This window comes from Lontra canadensis, unplaced genomic scaffold, assembly GCF_010015895.1.
Source record: "Lontra canadensis isolate GAN:19392208 unplaced genomic scaffold, GSC_riverotter_1.0 scaffold91, whole genome shotgun sequence".
In the NCBI taxonomy this organism is placed as follows: Eukaryota; Metazoa; Chordata; class Mammalia; order Carnivora; family Mustelidae; genus Lontra; species Lontra canadensis.
This window is the reverse complement of record NW_022631085.1, coordinates 3,100,937-3,115,929: the sequence shown is the minus strand read 5'-3', so window position 1 is coordinate 3,115,929 and position 14,993 is coordinate 3,100,937. Positions and strand designations below refer to the sequence as shown.

The 14,993-nt window shown below is 44.9% G+C and overlaps 1 protein-coding gene across 3 annotated transcripts in view; it reads left to right on the top strand.

Annotated features, from left to right (window-relative positions):
* The first annotated feature begins 2,727 nt into the window (after positions 1 to 2,727).
* Positions 2,728 to 14,993, top strand: part of LOC116854408 (nodal modulator 1) — a 55,641-nt gene continuing 43,375 nt past the window's right edge. The window contains exons 1-6 of one of the 3 annotated variants that reach the window (XM_032836222.1): positions 2,728 to 2,971; positions 5,240 to 5,329; positions 6,818 to 6,863; positions 9,415 to 9,515; positions 10,670 to 10,776; positions 13,039 to 13,111. In XM_032836222.1, the coding sequence (XP_032692113.1) occupies positions 2,807 to 2,971; positions 5,240 to 5,329; positions 6,818 to 6,863; positions 9,415 to 9,515; positions 10,670 to 10,776; positions 13,039 to 13,111 (582 nt within the window). In that variant the 5' untranslated portion in view covers positions 2,728 to 2,806. Of the gene's footprint in view, positions 2,972 to 3,576; positions 3,591 to 5,239; positions 5,330 to 6,817; positions 6,864 to 9,414; positions 9,516 to 10,669; positions 10,777 to 13,038; positions 13,112 to 14,993 lie in introns of those variants that run through there. The other 2 variants (XM_032836221.1, XM_032836223.1) reach the window with 2 other exon arrangements.

Below are 14,993 nucleotides of genomic sequence, written 5' to 3'. Positions count from 1 at the left end.
GTGTGCAGCACACAGTAAATGCTCGTAAGAAACAGCGATTATTAGCATTAATAGTGTTATTTCATGCTTAGGCTACTAAGCAGGGGATCGCAGTGCCATACCAGAAATATGATGTGGAAGGATGGTTGCTACATCCTAAATGAGAGAAAAGAAAGAAAGAAAGAAATTGTAATACAAAATAGGCTATGATATTTTTGCAAAAAAAAAAAAAAAAAGAAAAGAAAAAGAAAAGTATATGCTTAGGTTGGGGAAAGTGGGTAAAGAAGTCAAATCTTTGCCTTCCTCTCCTGGGTCTTAAAAACAAGGTGTGTGCTCCCAGCCAGTAGCTCTTTTTGGAAAATCCTCTATGTAACATACATGCATAGATGAAAAATGGAAATCCACGGTAGCAGTGGTCATGGGAATCCTAATTTTCTCTTCTTTTTCCTTTCCTATTCTGATGTCTTTCTTTCTGCCACAAGCATTGTATTCTTTTCGCGGTAGAAATGAAAAGACAGCTTTTTCAGACAAATTCGTCTGCACTCCCCATGCTCCCCTGTCCCTTCTCTACAGGTGTTCACCCCTGTCCTCCTGTATGCGCTCCACTGGGTGGGTTCCCTCTTTCTTTCTGGGGTTTCTTAACCCTGCTCTGGGGTCCAAGTCAGTATGCCTTTCAGCTGTCCTCCTGCCTGGGTCTTCTGGAAGAGCAGGGACACAAAGGACAAACTCAGTTTTGAAGCTGAGGGTGGCAGGTCTGCTGTTTTCATTTACAAGTTTAGTCTGTTTTTTTGAGGTGATTTGGGAGGAAGCTGGTGAAATTAGGGGGAGGCTTGAGCCCTCTCTCTCTCTGTGATCCTGCCTCCAAATGGCATTGCCACAGTCCTAATGCTTTGTTTTATTGTATGTTTAAAGATGAATTTGAGGGGAACAGTGGAAATTTAAGGGGGGAATATTCAGGAAGTGAGGAAGAACACAGAGGAAATCAGTTGGGTGAGCCAAGAACAGGACTCAGGCATCCCAGAGCCTACTTTCCAGTCCTCTGAACAGTACGAGGCTGTGTGCTGAGCCCTAGATAAGCCCCTTCACGACCCCTCCCCCGCCTGCTGGTTTCCTATTCTGTAAGGTAAGAAGTTTCCACAGGCCAGCATTTCCTTTTTTGTTTTTTTGTTTGTTTGTTTTAAAGATTTTATTTTATTTATTTTGACAGAGAGAGCCAGAGAGCACAAGGGAGGGATGAGGGGAATGGAAGAGGGAGAGGGAGAAGCCCCATGTGGGGCTCCATCCCAAGATCCTGGGATCATGACCCCAGCCAAAGGCAGATGCCCAAGCAACTGAGACACCCAGGTGCCCCAAGGCCAGCATTTCCTAACTGGTGGCTTTCAACCCCCTTGAGGATTTGCCAAGACAAACCAGGATTCATGCTAGGGAGGAGAAAGGGCATCTGTTTCAATTGTAGTTATGAATAACAAACCGTAAGAATGCCTGGATGGCTCAGTCAGTTAAGCATTAAGTGTCTGACTCTTGATTTTGGCTCAGGTCATGATCTCAGGGTCATGAGATTAAGCCTCATACTGGGCTCCTCGCTGACTATGAGTCTGCTTGAGCATTTCCCTCTCCTTTTCCCTCTGCGCCCCCCTCCCCGAAATAACTAAATAAGTAAATAACCCAAATAAATAAAATAATTTAACTAGTTTCTCTTTATAACCAAAGAGTTGAGAATTCCACTGTATTTCGAGAATGCAGAGTGAGAAACTGAAATCAGATGTGCTCGTGGTTGAGATCTTCAGTGGGTGGATCATTCCATCGTAGCCATTATGAAAGTTTTGACTGTGGCATAGTTTAAACTCTCCGTGATTCATAATTGTATATGGCTTAAGTTTTAGTCACAATGGCGAATTCCAGGAGGAATTTTTTTCTCTTACCTGGTCATGTAGAAACAAAATTTAAAAACTACCAAGATAAAGCACTTGATTCTTTCTTAGGACAAAAGTGAGGAATTCCAATATCAGGTCAGAAAAGCAATTTTTCTTTATTTTGATGTGGTGACTAGCAGTTAAATTCAGTTTTCGTGCTAGTATACATTTGGCCTTGGGACAAAACACCAGATGCTGAGGTTTGAACTTATTTTCTGACAATTCATGCTTCAGGTCACAGACAATGCAAAGTAAATTAACTGCTTGGATCTCTTGCTTATGGGAGGAAAACCCTCAAATTTGTTCTTATACCAATGTTAATAGAGATGAGGTTAAAATAAGTTTTAAATACCCTTTTTTAAACATTATGATGACTTAAATGACCTATATTTTGATTTTTAAAAAGTATTGATCATTTATCACAGGAAAATGCACCGACTTAAATTCCTAACGGGTTTGTTTTGTTTTGTTTTTTTTGTTTTGTTTTGTTTTGGGGTTTTTTTGAGATTATATATCGTCTGCGAAATGTATGTGCCAAAAATATTCGGAAACCTTGTTGCATACTTCGATCAACAGTCTTTCGTCATTTCCAGTTTCAGCGATATTGACTTTCAAAGTATAATTCAACTTTGGAGTTTGTGCCTGTACTCCGGGACCTTGCGACAGCACCTGCCAGAGGGTGCGCGGAGTCCTCCAGGCCTCCAGAGGGCACCAATGATCTCGTTTTGTTGCTGAGCTTGTGCCGTAGTTAATTTGTCGCGGCGGTGGGCTTGAGGCCGGAGCGCGCAAGCGCGGCGGCTAGGGGGCGGGGCCTGGGCTGTCAGCCGGCGGCAGAGGAGGAAGCTGCGGGCAGCGCGCGGAGCAAGGGGCGGGACTGGGAGGCCTGCGGCGGGTCGGGCGGCAGAGAACGGGCCATGCGGGCGTGCGGGGGCTTGGGGCCGCCGGGGCCGGTGGCGGTGGCCGCCGCTGTGGTCCTGCTGCTGGGCGTCGTGGGTCCGGCACGCGGCTCTGAGGACATCGTGGTGGGCTGTGGGGGCTTCGTCAAGTCGGACGTGGAGATCAACTACTCGCTCATCGAGGTGAGCGCCCAACGCCGCGGCCCGGGCCGGAGCTCGCCCTGCGGCCGTGGGCCAATCGCTCAACCTGTGCGGGCTACGGTGGCCTCGCCTCATCCGCCAGGGGGTTGCCACCTGCTCCACATTTTAGGAGTCCTTTCCTCCTTGAAGGCTCCGCTTTCCGCGGGCTCTCCACCGCCCCGTCCCACCCCGCTGGGGTGGGGGTTCCTGTCGTGGGGTCAGCTGCGGAGTGGGGTCGGGGGCTTGGAGGTGTGCGCGCAGGGGGTGTGAGGGACATTTTTGGTGACGATGTCGGTGGTTCATAACTTTTATCAGGTCACTCAAAACGAAGGATCCCTCAAATCAGGACACCAGGTTCTTCAGAGCTCAAACTCCAGACATCCAGAATCCACATCCAGGATGATAGAGGACTCTAACCGTCCCCAGAATCCAGGCCCCAGATCTCTTACAATCCACTCTCAACAAGACCCAGACCGCAGATCCTCAAAACACAGACCCCCTGAAACTTAGATTTCCTGAAGCCCATATTCCAGAACCTGGAGACTGCAGAGTCGTCTCTAGTCCACCAACTCGGAGCCCCAAAGGTTCTAATCCACTCCTTCTCAACTACTCGCTCATCGAGGTTGATGAGCGCCCCCCCGCCCCCGGGATGCTCTTTGAGGGCTTTGATTCTCATGCCAGAGACCCTGACCCAGTACATCTCTGTTGACATCTCAGGGGCTGGGAATCTGTATTTTCAATCTTCCCCCATTCCTTCCTTGGGGACTCCCTTTTCCTCTCTAAATGGAATGTCTTCAGCTGCCCTGATTGCCTTACTGGGTAGTTATTGGAATTACACTAGAGATTTGTGCAGAAGTCTTTCTATTAAGTTGTAAAGCCCCATGCAGGTACATGATTATCAGCCCAGTGGGACTGTGACCCAGAAAGCTTTTGTGAAGAGGAAGGTCACTTGTCAAGATAGATGGGACAGAACCTAATGGAGCCCTGGGCTCTGTTTTAGGAGGGTACCGATGGTGGGGCAGGAGAAGGGGATTTGAAAGAGAAAAAGGGAAGAGGCTAGGAGATTACAAAGAGAAGGGACTGTGGGGGGACTGAAAGCACATATGAGCCTCTCCAGTTTTGGAGAAGGGCTGCTGTGAAGGATTAAGCCAGTATGTTCTACAAATCTGGTTGCTGAGATTCTCAGCAAATCTGGTCAAAAATTAGTTCCACACCCCACTAGGTCTTTCACCTGGCCTTGTTCCAGATCCCAGTTTTTATTCCTGTAGGATGGTGGGGTTGGAACAGAAACAGCAGAGCCCAGTACGGTCTGTTTCCTAAAGAAGGTAATTATCACCTTCAAGACCTGTCTGTCTGTGGCTTCTGTGCCGTTTTTGATCTTAAGTCAGGTGTTCAGTGACTTTGCCCACTGGCAGTGGCAAGGTCCCTAGGTTCTGCTGGGTGCCCATGTCACCTCCTAGATTGCCTCTCAGTGTGTGGGCACGGGTGGTTTCAGAAGGTGCCTTCCAAGGCTTTTTGCAGGTTGTAGTTTCCTGGGGCTGTGGGAGAAAAGTAAAGGCAGAGAGAAATGATAGTAATAGAACACGGTAATATAGTAAAATAATAAGAATACTACTCTTTTTTTTTTTTTTTTTTTAGAGTCGTCCTTTCTGCCAGGTGCTTAATAGGCATAGAATCTGTATAATCACCAGGAAGGGGAGTGGTTCTTTTCTTACCCCTGAACAAACTGGACCTCAGGAGGTTAAATGACTTGCCCAAGGTCACACAGTACATGGAAGACCCAGGCTTTGCTTGAACATCTTAAAAGGGTAACAGATTGTGTTGGGATGCAAGAGCTTTAGAGATCTGGAGAAGATATGTACTAAATGTCTTTGGATTTGTTTTTGCCCAAGAATGAAAATAGAAGAGAAAATTCAAAGTTTCTACGAGCATTACTTCCAATTATTGGGAATCATTTGGGGTTAATAATGCAGATCCTTGGCCCTCCCTCCTGACCTAGTTTAGAAACAGAAGTGGGGCTTGGAGATTGCATTTTAATAAGTACCTTATTAATGGTGAATTGGAAAATTTGTTATAGGTAGGAACAACGTAGAGAGAGCCACTAAACATAAACTGAAAAATACAACTTTGGGGGGTAGTCTTTAGATGGTTTCTAGCCAGAACAATATCTGATCACAGTATTTTGAGGATACTTTGTCTTTCTGTCCCTGCATTTGGCGTAATATACGTAGCTAATTCTCTTATGACTTCTCTTCTTTCCTTGCTTTCTAGATAAAGCTGTATACCAAGCATGGGACTTTGAAATACCAGACAGACTGTGCCCCTAATAATGGTTACTTTATGATCCCCTTGTATGATAAGGTAAGAAAGACTCTTGTAATCGTTTATGATGGGAAGGAGTTAGTGTGGCCCACAGGACTGCACTAACCAGACAGCTTTGAATCACCACACGAGCAAACGCTGGTCTCTTTTATAAGTTACAAGTGGACTTCGACAATTCTGTCCGAGTTTTGAGGGAGACAGTTCATAAACTGGTTTGAATACAGTGGTTCTCAGCGATACTTGGCAATGCCTAGAGACATTTTTGGTTGTTACTACTGCTTGGGGTTGGGGGATTGCGATAGTATCTGGTGAGTGGAGGCCAGAAATGAAGCTGGGCTACCTGTCATGGTGCAAGGACAGACCAGATGTCAGCAGAGCTAATCTTGAGAAATTCTGAGTTAGTAGAGTTACGTTTGCAAGCAGCTTAAAATATTCTTTAAAAAAATGATACAAGTGATATATGAATTTATGAGCTTTGTGGAAAACAACAAAACAAGGTCCTTAGAAGTATATTTTAACCTTTACCCCCCAATTTCTCATCCCTCTATAGTGGTGACGACTGATAAAAGTTTGGCGTGTATCCCAAAAGACTGCTTTCTTTGTGTTATAAACATGCACACATATGTGCATGTGTGCAAAGATGTGTATCCATGCCTACCTGCTTGCATCCCCCCTGGTCCCCCTCCCCCCCTTCCCCCAGTGTCTTCTCCCCATCTCAACTCTTTATTTGGAAACACAGATTTATAGCATGTTGCAGAAATAATCGATAAACCCACATACTTTTGATTTTGTTTTATGTCAGATGGAATTAAACAATAAGAGTTATTCTGCAATTTGATTTTTTTCCCTATGAGATCATCTTGATAAGCTTTTGACATCAGCATGTATGGATTATCTTCTTATTAATGGCTGCACAGCACATCAGAATCAAATCAAAACTGTAACCACTTCTCTGTTGGTAGGCATAGAGGCTTTTCCCAATTTAAAAAAATTACTACTGACAACACGGCAGTAAATGTTCTTGAACGTACATCTTTAGGCACAACACATAGGACTGACTTCTAGAAGTAGGTCTTAAAATATGTTTTTTGTTTTGTTTTTTTTTTTACTTTCTGTCAACCTCAAGAAAGCAGGGTGCGTGCATAACATCCAGTTTTAAGAAATGACTTTCATTTCTAAGGATACACGCTGACACTAGCAGCCTTGGGCATAGAAGGGGTTAATAGGAGACTCCATTAGTAGTACGCCTGGTATCAGAAGGCAATGAGTGGCTGGGTATCATCCCTTTAGAGCTTTTCCTTGGGCACTGGGTTGGTATCTTCCGATTGGTCGGGTGGGCACTCCCGGGCATCCAGCCTCAGCTCATGGCATCTGAAGGCCATTAGGGAGCCCACAGCTACTTGGAACATATGCTTAGAATTTCATTGCAGGTGGAAAAATGCTAGATTAAACAGAAGCACTGAACTCTGTTAATCTAGCTGAGAGGTCATCAGTTTTCATTCCTCTATCTTTCTTCCCCCCACTTAGGGAGATTTCATTCTGAAGATTGAGCCTCCCCTAGGGTGGAGTTTTGGTAAGTGAACGAAATAACCAGATGTACTCTGTCCAGGATCAGATTATATGCCGAATATTAATTTAAATTGGCGGAGTGCAGACACTGTTAAAATATGAAGGCTTCATTTCTAGTGTGGAACAGGGCTTTTTTCCTCTTTTCTCATTACTTTAGAGTAGTTTGGATTTATCTTGGACCTGCCCTAGGGTTTTTTGGTCCTCTTTCGTAAAATAGCCGTCTTTTCCCAAACCTCTCTTAGGAAGCTGTTTTTGTAGTTCCATTCAGAAAGTGGCGGCAGAACCGTATCTGGAGGTCAGGAGCGGGGATGTCTTTCCTGTCTCAGGATGGTCTCTTAGACCCCTTGGTGCCTTTTAGGGCCGCAGTATTAAACACTGTGAGATTTCACATGAAAATCCGGATCTGCTTCTCAAAAGAGATCAGGTCTGGCAACCTTGGGTATTACCGGTTCTGCAGCGACCTTGGACAAGTTACTTCCTCCTGGGTCGGCGTCCAGCCTTCTTGCTAGGGAGTCAGGAGCATGGTGGTGGCCGCCTCCCAGCCTAACTTGGAGGATTAATGGGCCAGTGTATTCACGATGCTGGGGAAGACCGGCGCACAGTTAGCAATGAATAAATACTTGAAAGCATTCTGCACCCACACGAACAAAAGCTCAAAACTTTTCTGATGTATCTGGCTTTTAGCAGAGCCAGAGATGTGGGAATGGGGTTGACAGAAGAGAGAGTTCTGCTCTGTCACGGCTGACATTTCCGGAGAGAGTAGATGTGCGTGATCCCCGTTCTGTAGCTGGGGGGGGGGTGGGGGGGCATGCTTGTTAGGGGAGGTTGTGGATCATCCCTGGCCTGTGGTCTTCTTTGAGCAACCCCCCACCCCGCGCCGGTGTTTTTTCTCTTGAGGAGCTTTTTAATTGAATTATATTTTCAGAAAAGTGTACTTGTCGTATGGGTATCCCTTGAATGTTCCCCAAGTGAATGCACCCATGTAACCTCTACCCAGATCACGAGGTAGAACCAGTACCCAGTAGGGCCCCATCCCAGGCACTTCCTAACCCCTCTGCCCCACCCCGCAGGTGACCACTGCCCCTGCCTCCAGAAGTTCTGGATGAGTTCTGTCTATTCTGATTCCCTTTAGGATTCTCAAGGGGTACATGTTCGTGTCTGGTTTCTTTCTCTTGCCATTGTTAGTGACATTCATCTATCTGTATTACGTGTGTGGCTTTAGGTAGCTCATTCGATCACTGTGTGAGTATAAAGTGATCTCCCCACTTCTCTTGATGGACATTTGGGCCGCTTCTCGACATTGGCCACTAAGGATGGTGGTCCTGCGAATTTCCTTGTTCCTGTCTTATGGTACATGGTTTTGTGTGTTTGCATTTCTCTTGGGTCTGTCCCAGGAGGGAAATTGCTGGGCAAGAGAGCATTTAGATGCTCGGTTGTAGGAGATAGTCTTAAATATCTATGGCAGATGTAGCAGATTCTGCTCTCAGAGCCGTGTGGAAGGATTCTAGGTGCCCCATAGCCTCACTGGCCCTTGGTAATGTGGTGGTATCTCATCATTTGCATTTGCTCGATGGTCAATGAGATTGAACGCTTTTTAAAATATATTTACCGGCCAGTTGGATAGCCACTTTTGTGAGGTGTCTGTTCAAGTCTTATGTGCATTTTTTTTATTGGCACCTTCCTGCGTGTGTGTGTAATTCTTCATTTCCCTGAAATTCCCTTGACTTTCCCATTTTTTCCTCTACTTATCACTCTACACTTCTCCTAACCTTTTAAAAACCTTAACCTTTATTATGATGACCTCTTCAGTTTTTTTTTTTTTTTAGACAAAGTGAATTAGTTGCTAATATTAAAAAATCAGAAGATGGCACATAAAATCCAGATGTCTGTTTTTTTCTTCAAAAGGTTGATATTTGGCAAAAGCTGAGCGGTGGTGTCCCCTTTCCTGTTCACCATAGTCCCCATGTGGCCTGTCCCACTACTTGGTTCCTGTGGGCATTAGAGTCTGTGGTCCTGGTTTAATGCGACTGAGTTCCTGCATTTGTTCGGGGGGCCATTTGGAGCCAGGCTTTTGGAGGTTGAATTGGGACTCCGTCATTCACAAGCTCTGCAACTTGGGGTGGGGGGTGTCATCTTGTAACCTTTCCATGGGTCAGTTTGATCATCAGTCCGTTGTAAATGTCATTACCAACCTGTTAAAGTAGCTGTGAGGAGCATAAGCATCCAATAAATAAAACAGTTTGGTGCTTACTGCATTTTCAATGGGGCTCTGAACTACCGCTCAGCCACAAGATGGTTATAAAAGCATATTATCCTCCACACCCTGTTTCATTCTGGGGCAGGAGTCTGGGTGTCCAGGGGAGGAGGTGGGAGGAAGATTTCCCTGCGTACCTTTGGATTTTAAATCATGTGAGTGTATTAAGTGCTCAAAAATAAAGAAAATGAAAGTTAACTAAGAAAAGGTGTTTTGCCTACACAGGTTCACCTTGTCTCAGAACTAAACCAGCTCTTGTGTCTTGTCCCCTGTTCCCTCCCCTCCCACTGTCATTTCTTAGAGCCGACGAACGTGGAGCTCTACGTGGATGGTGTCAATGACATCTGCACAAAGGGCGGGGACATCAACTTTGTGTTCACGGGGTTCTCTGTGAACGGGAAGGTTTGGCTTCAGAACATTGTTTTTTTGTTTTTGTTTTTGTTTTTGTTGTTTATTTCTTTTTCAAAGATTTTACTTATTTATTTGACAGAACACAAGTAGGCAGAGAGGCAGGCAGAGGGAGAGGGAGAAGCAGGCTCCCTGCTGAGCAGAGAGCCCAACGTGGGGCTCAATCCCAGGACCCTGGGGTCATGACTTGAGCCGAAGGCAGCCGCTTAACCGACTGAGCCACCCAGGCGCCCCAAGAACATTGTTATTTTTTATATTTTCTCTGTATTATGTACTGAGTCTTCTCCTGCCTTTAAAAAAGTAGGACTCTTTTAACATGGGGCTCTGAGCCCACAAGGGATCATACACAGATAAGCTTCAAGGGGGTCTGAGAAGGGGTAAAATTTTGTGTAAAAGGCAGTGGGTGTTTCTTGGGGTCAGATCTAGGTTACTTGTCATACCCTGTGAAGGCTGGGTGGCTAACTGCCAAGGATGACGGCCTTGCATAGGGGTGCAGCCCTGAGCACACGCCCCAGGACTCGGGGCAACTTGTAATCAGTGTGGGGGGGATGAAGCCGGCCTCTTGCAAATAGGGTTTGCATTTGCTTCCACCACTCCCCCAGGAGCTGTTGCAGTAAACTAAATTGTCCGAGAGTTTTCTGGTGTGAATGTAGAGGGCTAACCTGTGTGAATGGCAGCTCCAAGTTCAGATTCTCAGGGGAGTTACTGTTCCTCCCTCCATCTGGCACAGGCTTGACATGTGTAAATTGCCTTGCTGTCCTTTTCTTCATGGCGGTTCATTTCTCCTCTGCCTCTACACTGAGAGTGAGGTGCCCATTCTTGGAGAGGCAAGGTGATCCTGCCTTGATGTGTGAGTTGCTTGCTAGTGGGGAGGATCGTGGGTTATTTTTCTTTCTCTGTCACTTATAAAATAATGGTGCATCTTTAGCTATTAGTGTCCTAGATTCGGTGAAATGAAGTGTTATTCCGTCACTCAGACCCTCAGCAGTCCCCGGGAAGGGTATCCATAATCTGTCTACTCTTTGCAAAGGGGTCTTGACCCAAAGAAGGGTACAAGCTCCATATAGGGAACGTGAACGGGATGGACAGTGCTGCTAGGAGGAGAACTTTGCTGCTGGTTTGGGTCCTGACCTCTTTCTCCTTGGCAGGTTCTCAGCAAAGGGCAGCCCCTGGGCCCTGCCGGAGTTCAGGTGTCCCTGAGAAACACGGGGACTGAAGCAAAGATCCAGTCCACAGTGACACAGCCTGGTGGAAAGTGAGTCTTGCCAGTGTCATGTTGCCTCACAGCTCAGGGGAGGGAGGGAGCCAGTGATTGGGCCTGGGAGACCTGCTTTCAAATCCTTATTTCCTCTTAACTGCAGACAAGTTCATGGCTTTCAGTGCCTCAGGCTGTTCATCTGTAAAATGGGAGTCATCTGAGCCCTTGGCTCTCTCAGTGACGGGATGATTAAACATGAGTTAATGTCTGTACAGCACTTACTGCAGAGCCTGGCACATAGTAGGCCCACATTTAACAGTTGGGCCTGGCTCTGGAACCTGAAAATTTGGGTTTGAATCCTGGTTCCCCCACTTAATCGGGTTTGACCTGGGGCAAATTACTTAACACCTCTGGGCCTCAGTTTTGGTCTTCAAAAATGATGATGATGGTGGAACCCACCCCCTAAGGTTAATAGGAAGATTAAATTAACATTATTTCAAACTGTCTAGCATGGAGTATGTGCTTAATAGTGTTAGCTCAATACAGATTTGCTCAATTATGATTTTTTTAATTTTAAAATTTAGAATTTAAAAATTTTCCCACATGCATGCAGTGTTGGGGGGGGCCTGAGGGGGAGAGAGAATCCCAAGTGGGTTCCATGCCCAGCACAGAGCCCAATGCAGGACTCGACCTCACAACCCTGAGATCATGACCTGAGCCAAAATCAAAAGTCAGACACTTAACAAACTGAGCCACCCAGGAACCCCTCAGTTGTGATTTCTCAAAATCATATTATCACTATTACATCAAAATTATTTTGTAGCGGGAACTGACAACTATTTAATTAACCTTGTTGAGTCAGATTTAAAGTATTTATTTAATGGATTTATATCGTTGAGTTGTAAGTGTTAACAGATGTGCCAAGATTAATTCAGAGTAGTTCCAACTGATAATTTTGAAAGCATTCAAATCATTACTCCTTCAATATACAAAGCTGACTTAACTGCAAATTAGAAGTTTATAATGAGTCTGTCAGTAGGCTATCCAGTTTTTCAATGAGGACTGTTGAAATTCTTTTTCAGTGTGGGGATAACATTTAGTTCTGCTCGATGGATGCCTGCAGGAGGAACACAGGGCTTCCATTTTCTCTAGGCTAGCAGCAGTTTGCTGGTGACCTCACTGGGCAAAGGAACTTGAACTTGTGAATCTCCTTCATTGGCACAGACTAAAACAATGATCATAACATGCACGAAGGCCAAAATCCCATAGTAATTTCAATTTTACTGTAGCAAAGTGATTTCCAAGCTGTGTCCAGTTATGACAGGCAATACTTTATACGATACCACCACAGAAGAAGAAACTAGGTGGATTTTTTGGTGTCCATTTCACTAGAATTAGCCCTCCTGTTGTCTGGTGCTTGCACATTTGAAGGCTTAAGTGTATCAGAATCCTGGGGCCAGTGTTTCCAGCCTTAGCTCCTGTCATTCTGGTCTTGATTTGCCCATAGTTACTTAACTGGTTTTCACTGGAGTCTGGTTTGGTCATCGTAGTTTGTGCAAGAGCCCAGAATGGCTCGCACTGTATTTGTTTCTGGTAAAAGACCTCATGTCTTCTGCATAGGTTTCAAAGCTTGTTGTCATTTGCCCTGCCCACGCCATTAGCAGCATCTTGCGTTAGCACAGACCTTGGGCTGTAAGCTCTGTTCTCTCTTCTTCACATAGGACGCTTCCCTTCCCATCTCTGGTCCTCTGCACACTTCCTTCTCTTCTCTTTGCCTGTTCATGCCTATCACCTCTGCCAAAACGCACTTGAATGTTCTATGACTAATCCCTACTGAACCACAGTGACTGGTTTTTAAGGTCAGAAATCCTTGGGGTTGAGGGAAACATAAAACCTCCTTCCCGTCAGTGCATGGAACACCTGTTCTTGTACACAGTAGGTACTCAGTAAGTGCTCTCCAGTGTGGATTTGTACAGTGAAGGACTGAATTTTGTTTATGCTCATTTAACCAACTAATGGCAAGTTGGTGATAATGCAGACCTTCTTTTTTTTTTTTTTTTTTAAAGATTTTATTTATTTATTTGGCAGAGAGGCAGGCAGAGAGAGAGGAAGGGAAGCAGGCCCCCTTGCTGAGCAGAGAGCCGGACGCGGGACTCAATCCCAGGACCCTGAGATCATGACCCGAGCCGAAGGCAGCGGCTTAACCCACTGAGCCACCCAGGCACCCCAGACCTTGTTTTCTAATGCTTCCAATATTAGCCATAAATTAGAACACTCAGGCTGTTGAGAGAAAGTTAATTGGTATTTTCTATTTCTTAGGTTTGCATTTTTTAAAGTTCTTCCTGGAGATTATGAAATTCTTGCAACTCATCCAACCTGGGCATTGAAAGAGGTGAGTGTTTCAGTTGTGTCGACGGCTGTGCCGACAGTGTTCGGGTTTGGGGACAAGCATAGGGGGTCCCGTTCAGGATATGAAATGGGTTTATGGTTTCTCTGGAAGTAGATGAGAAAAAGACAGTGCTGCTGATTGGTTCACCGGTATTTATAAGATAAAACTCACTGTAGCAGATGTTCCTTCTGTTGTTTTTGGTTTTAGGTGACAATATTGTCTTCCTGCTGTGAAATAGGTCTGTTATTAACTGTAGCTATTTTAAGCTGAATCAACACCAGAAGGACCCAATGAGATTAATTTGTTGTTCTTTTTCCAGTCTGAAACAGCAACCTATAAATATACTTAACATTCTAGAAACAGTTGTACGTGCGCCCAAGGAGAAGGTGAAGGAATGTCCACGGAAGTTTTCTTTGTACGAACAAAATATTGCAAACAACCTAAATGCCCATTAGGTGGAGAGTAGAGTGGGGTTTCGTCACACAGAAGCCTGTAGGACAGCAAGAATGAGTGAACCAGAGCTACACAGATCAGTAGGAGTACATTTAAAAACATAAAGTTGAGGGAAAAAAGCAAGTTGCCAAAGGTAAAGAGACACGATGTTTCTACAGTAATTAAAAACACTCAGGGTACTTGCACTTACAGAGTCCTATGTAGAAAAAGGTATGAGGACACGCATGGGAGTGGCGAACACCGTATTCATTATGAAACTGACATCTACAGAGGGAGGCAGGAAGGGAGGTCGAAGTACGCAAGGCTCCCGAGTGGTACTTCTGCTTTTCTTTTTTTAGCTGGTTTGAGTGTGTACAGGTGTTCTTCAGAGTAGTGTTGGACAGAGATAATTTATGATAAAAGATCAAAAAAAAGGGAGAAACAGACCAGGTGAGGATTTGTAATCACTATAAGAAAACAAATTGAGATAAGGCTCAAAGGACATTCTGAGACATTAACTTGTATGTTAGTTTTGAGGCTGTGTTTCCTTCTTGCTAAGGAACTATTACTTATTTATTTGACAGACAGAGAGATCACAAGTAGGCAGAGAGACAGAGAGGGGAGGGGAAGCAGGCTCCCTGCTGAGCAGAGAGCCCGATGTGGGACTCAATCCCAGGACTCTGGGATCATGACCTGAGCTGAAGGCAGAGGCTTAACCCGCTGAGCCACCCAGGCGCCCGCTAAGGAACTATTAGACTCATTATTTCAGTTTTTCCTCTATAGGTTTTAAGCATTTATAATTGATGGGATGGTTTCATACATCGACTTAACTGTGTACTATTCCTAACTGTGGATATTCAGGGGGTTAGAAATGTTTCATTTAAAACTCAGAGCTTATACATTACAATTCAAAGAAATTTTAAGGCTTATATTGTTAATTGTATGGGTAAGGGGATTTGAGTCTATTAATATAAGATTGTGTTTCCAAGTGGGGCATGCTGTTGAAAGGGTGAGGCTTTCCCTGGGCAGCTGGTACCTGGAAATGAGCGTGAGGGGGCTTCTGGTTGCTGGTTACAGGCCATGTTCAGTTTGTGAAGATGACTGCACTGTGCCCTAGACCGTGTGCACTTTCTTCTCTGTAAACTTTGCTTTGACAGCTTTAAAACTCCATGCATACACACTGTTAAATGTGGAAAAAAGTAAAGCACACTCATTTTCAAAAATCACAACAGATCAAACAGCGTCAAGGAGTGGTAACACAGGTAGAAAATTTGGAAGGTGGAAAAGTGTAAAAGAGGTAAAATGTCAGCTGTGCAAAGGAAGTCATCCTGGTGGTTGACATTTTGCCACATTTCCTTTCAGTTCACGTGGCTCGCACACACGTGGCTCTGATCCTACTACGTTCCCCATTTTCTGTGTTCATATTTTAGCTGAAGCATGTCTTCGTGGTTGT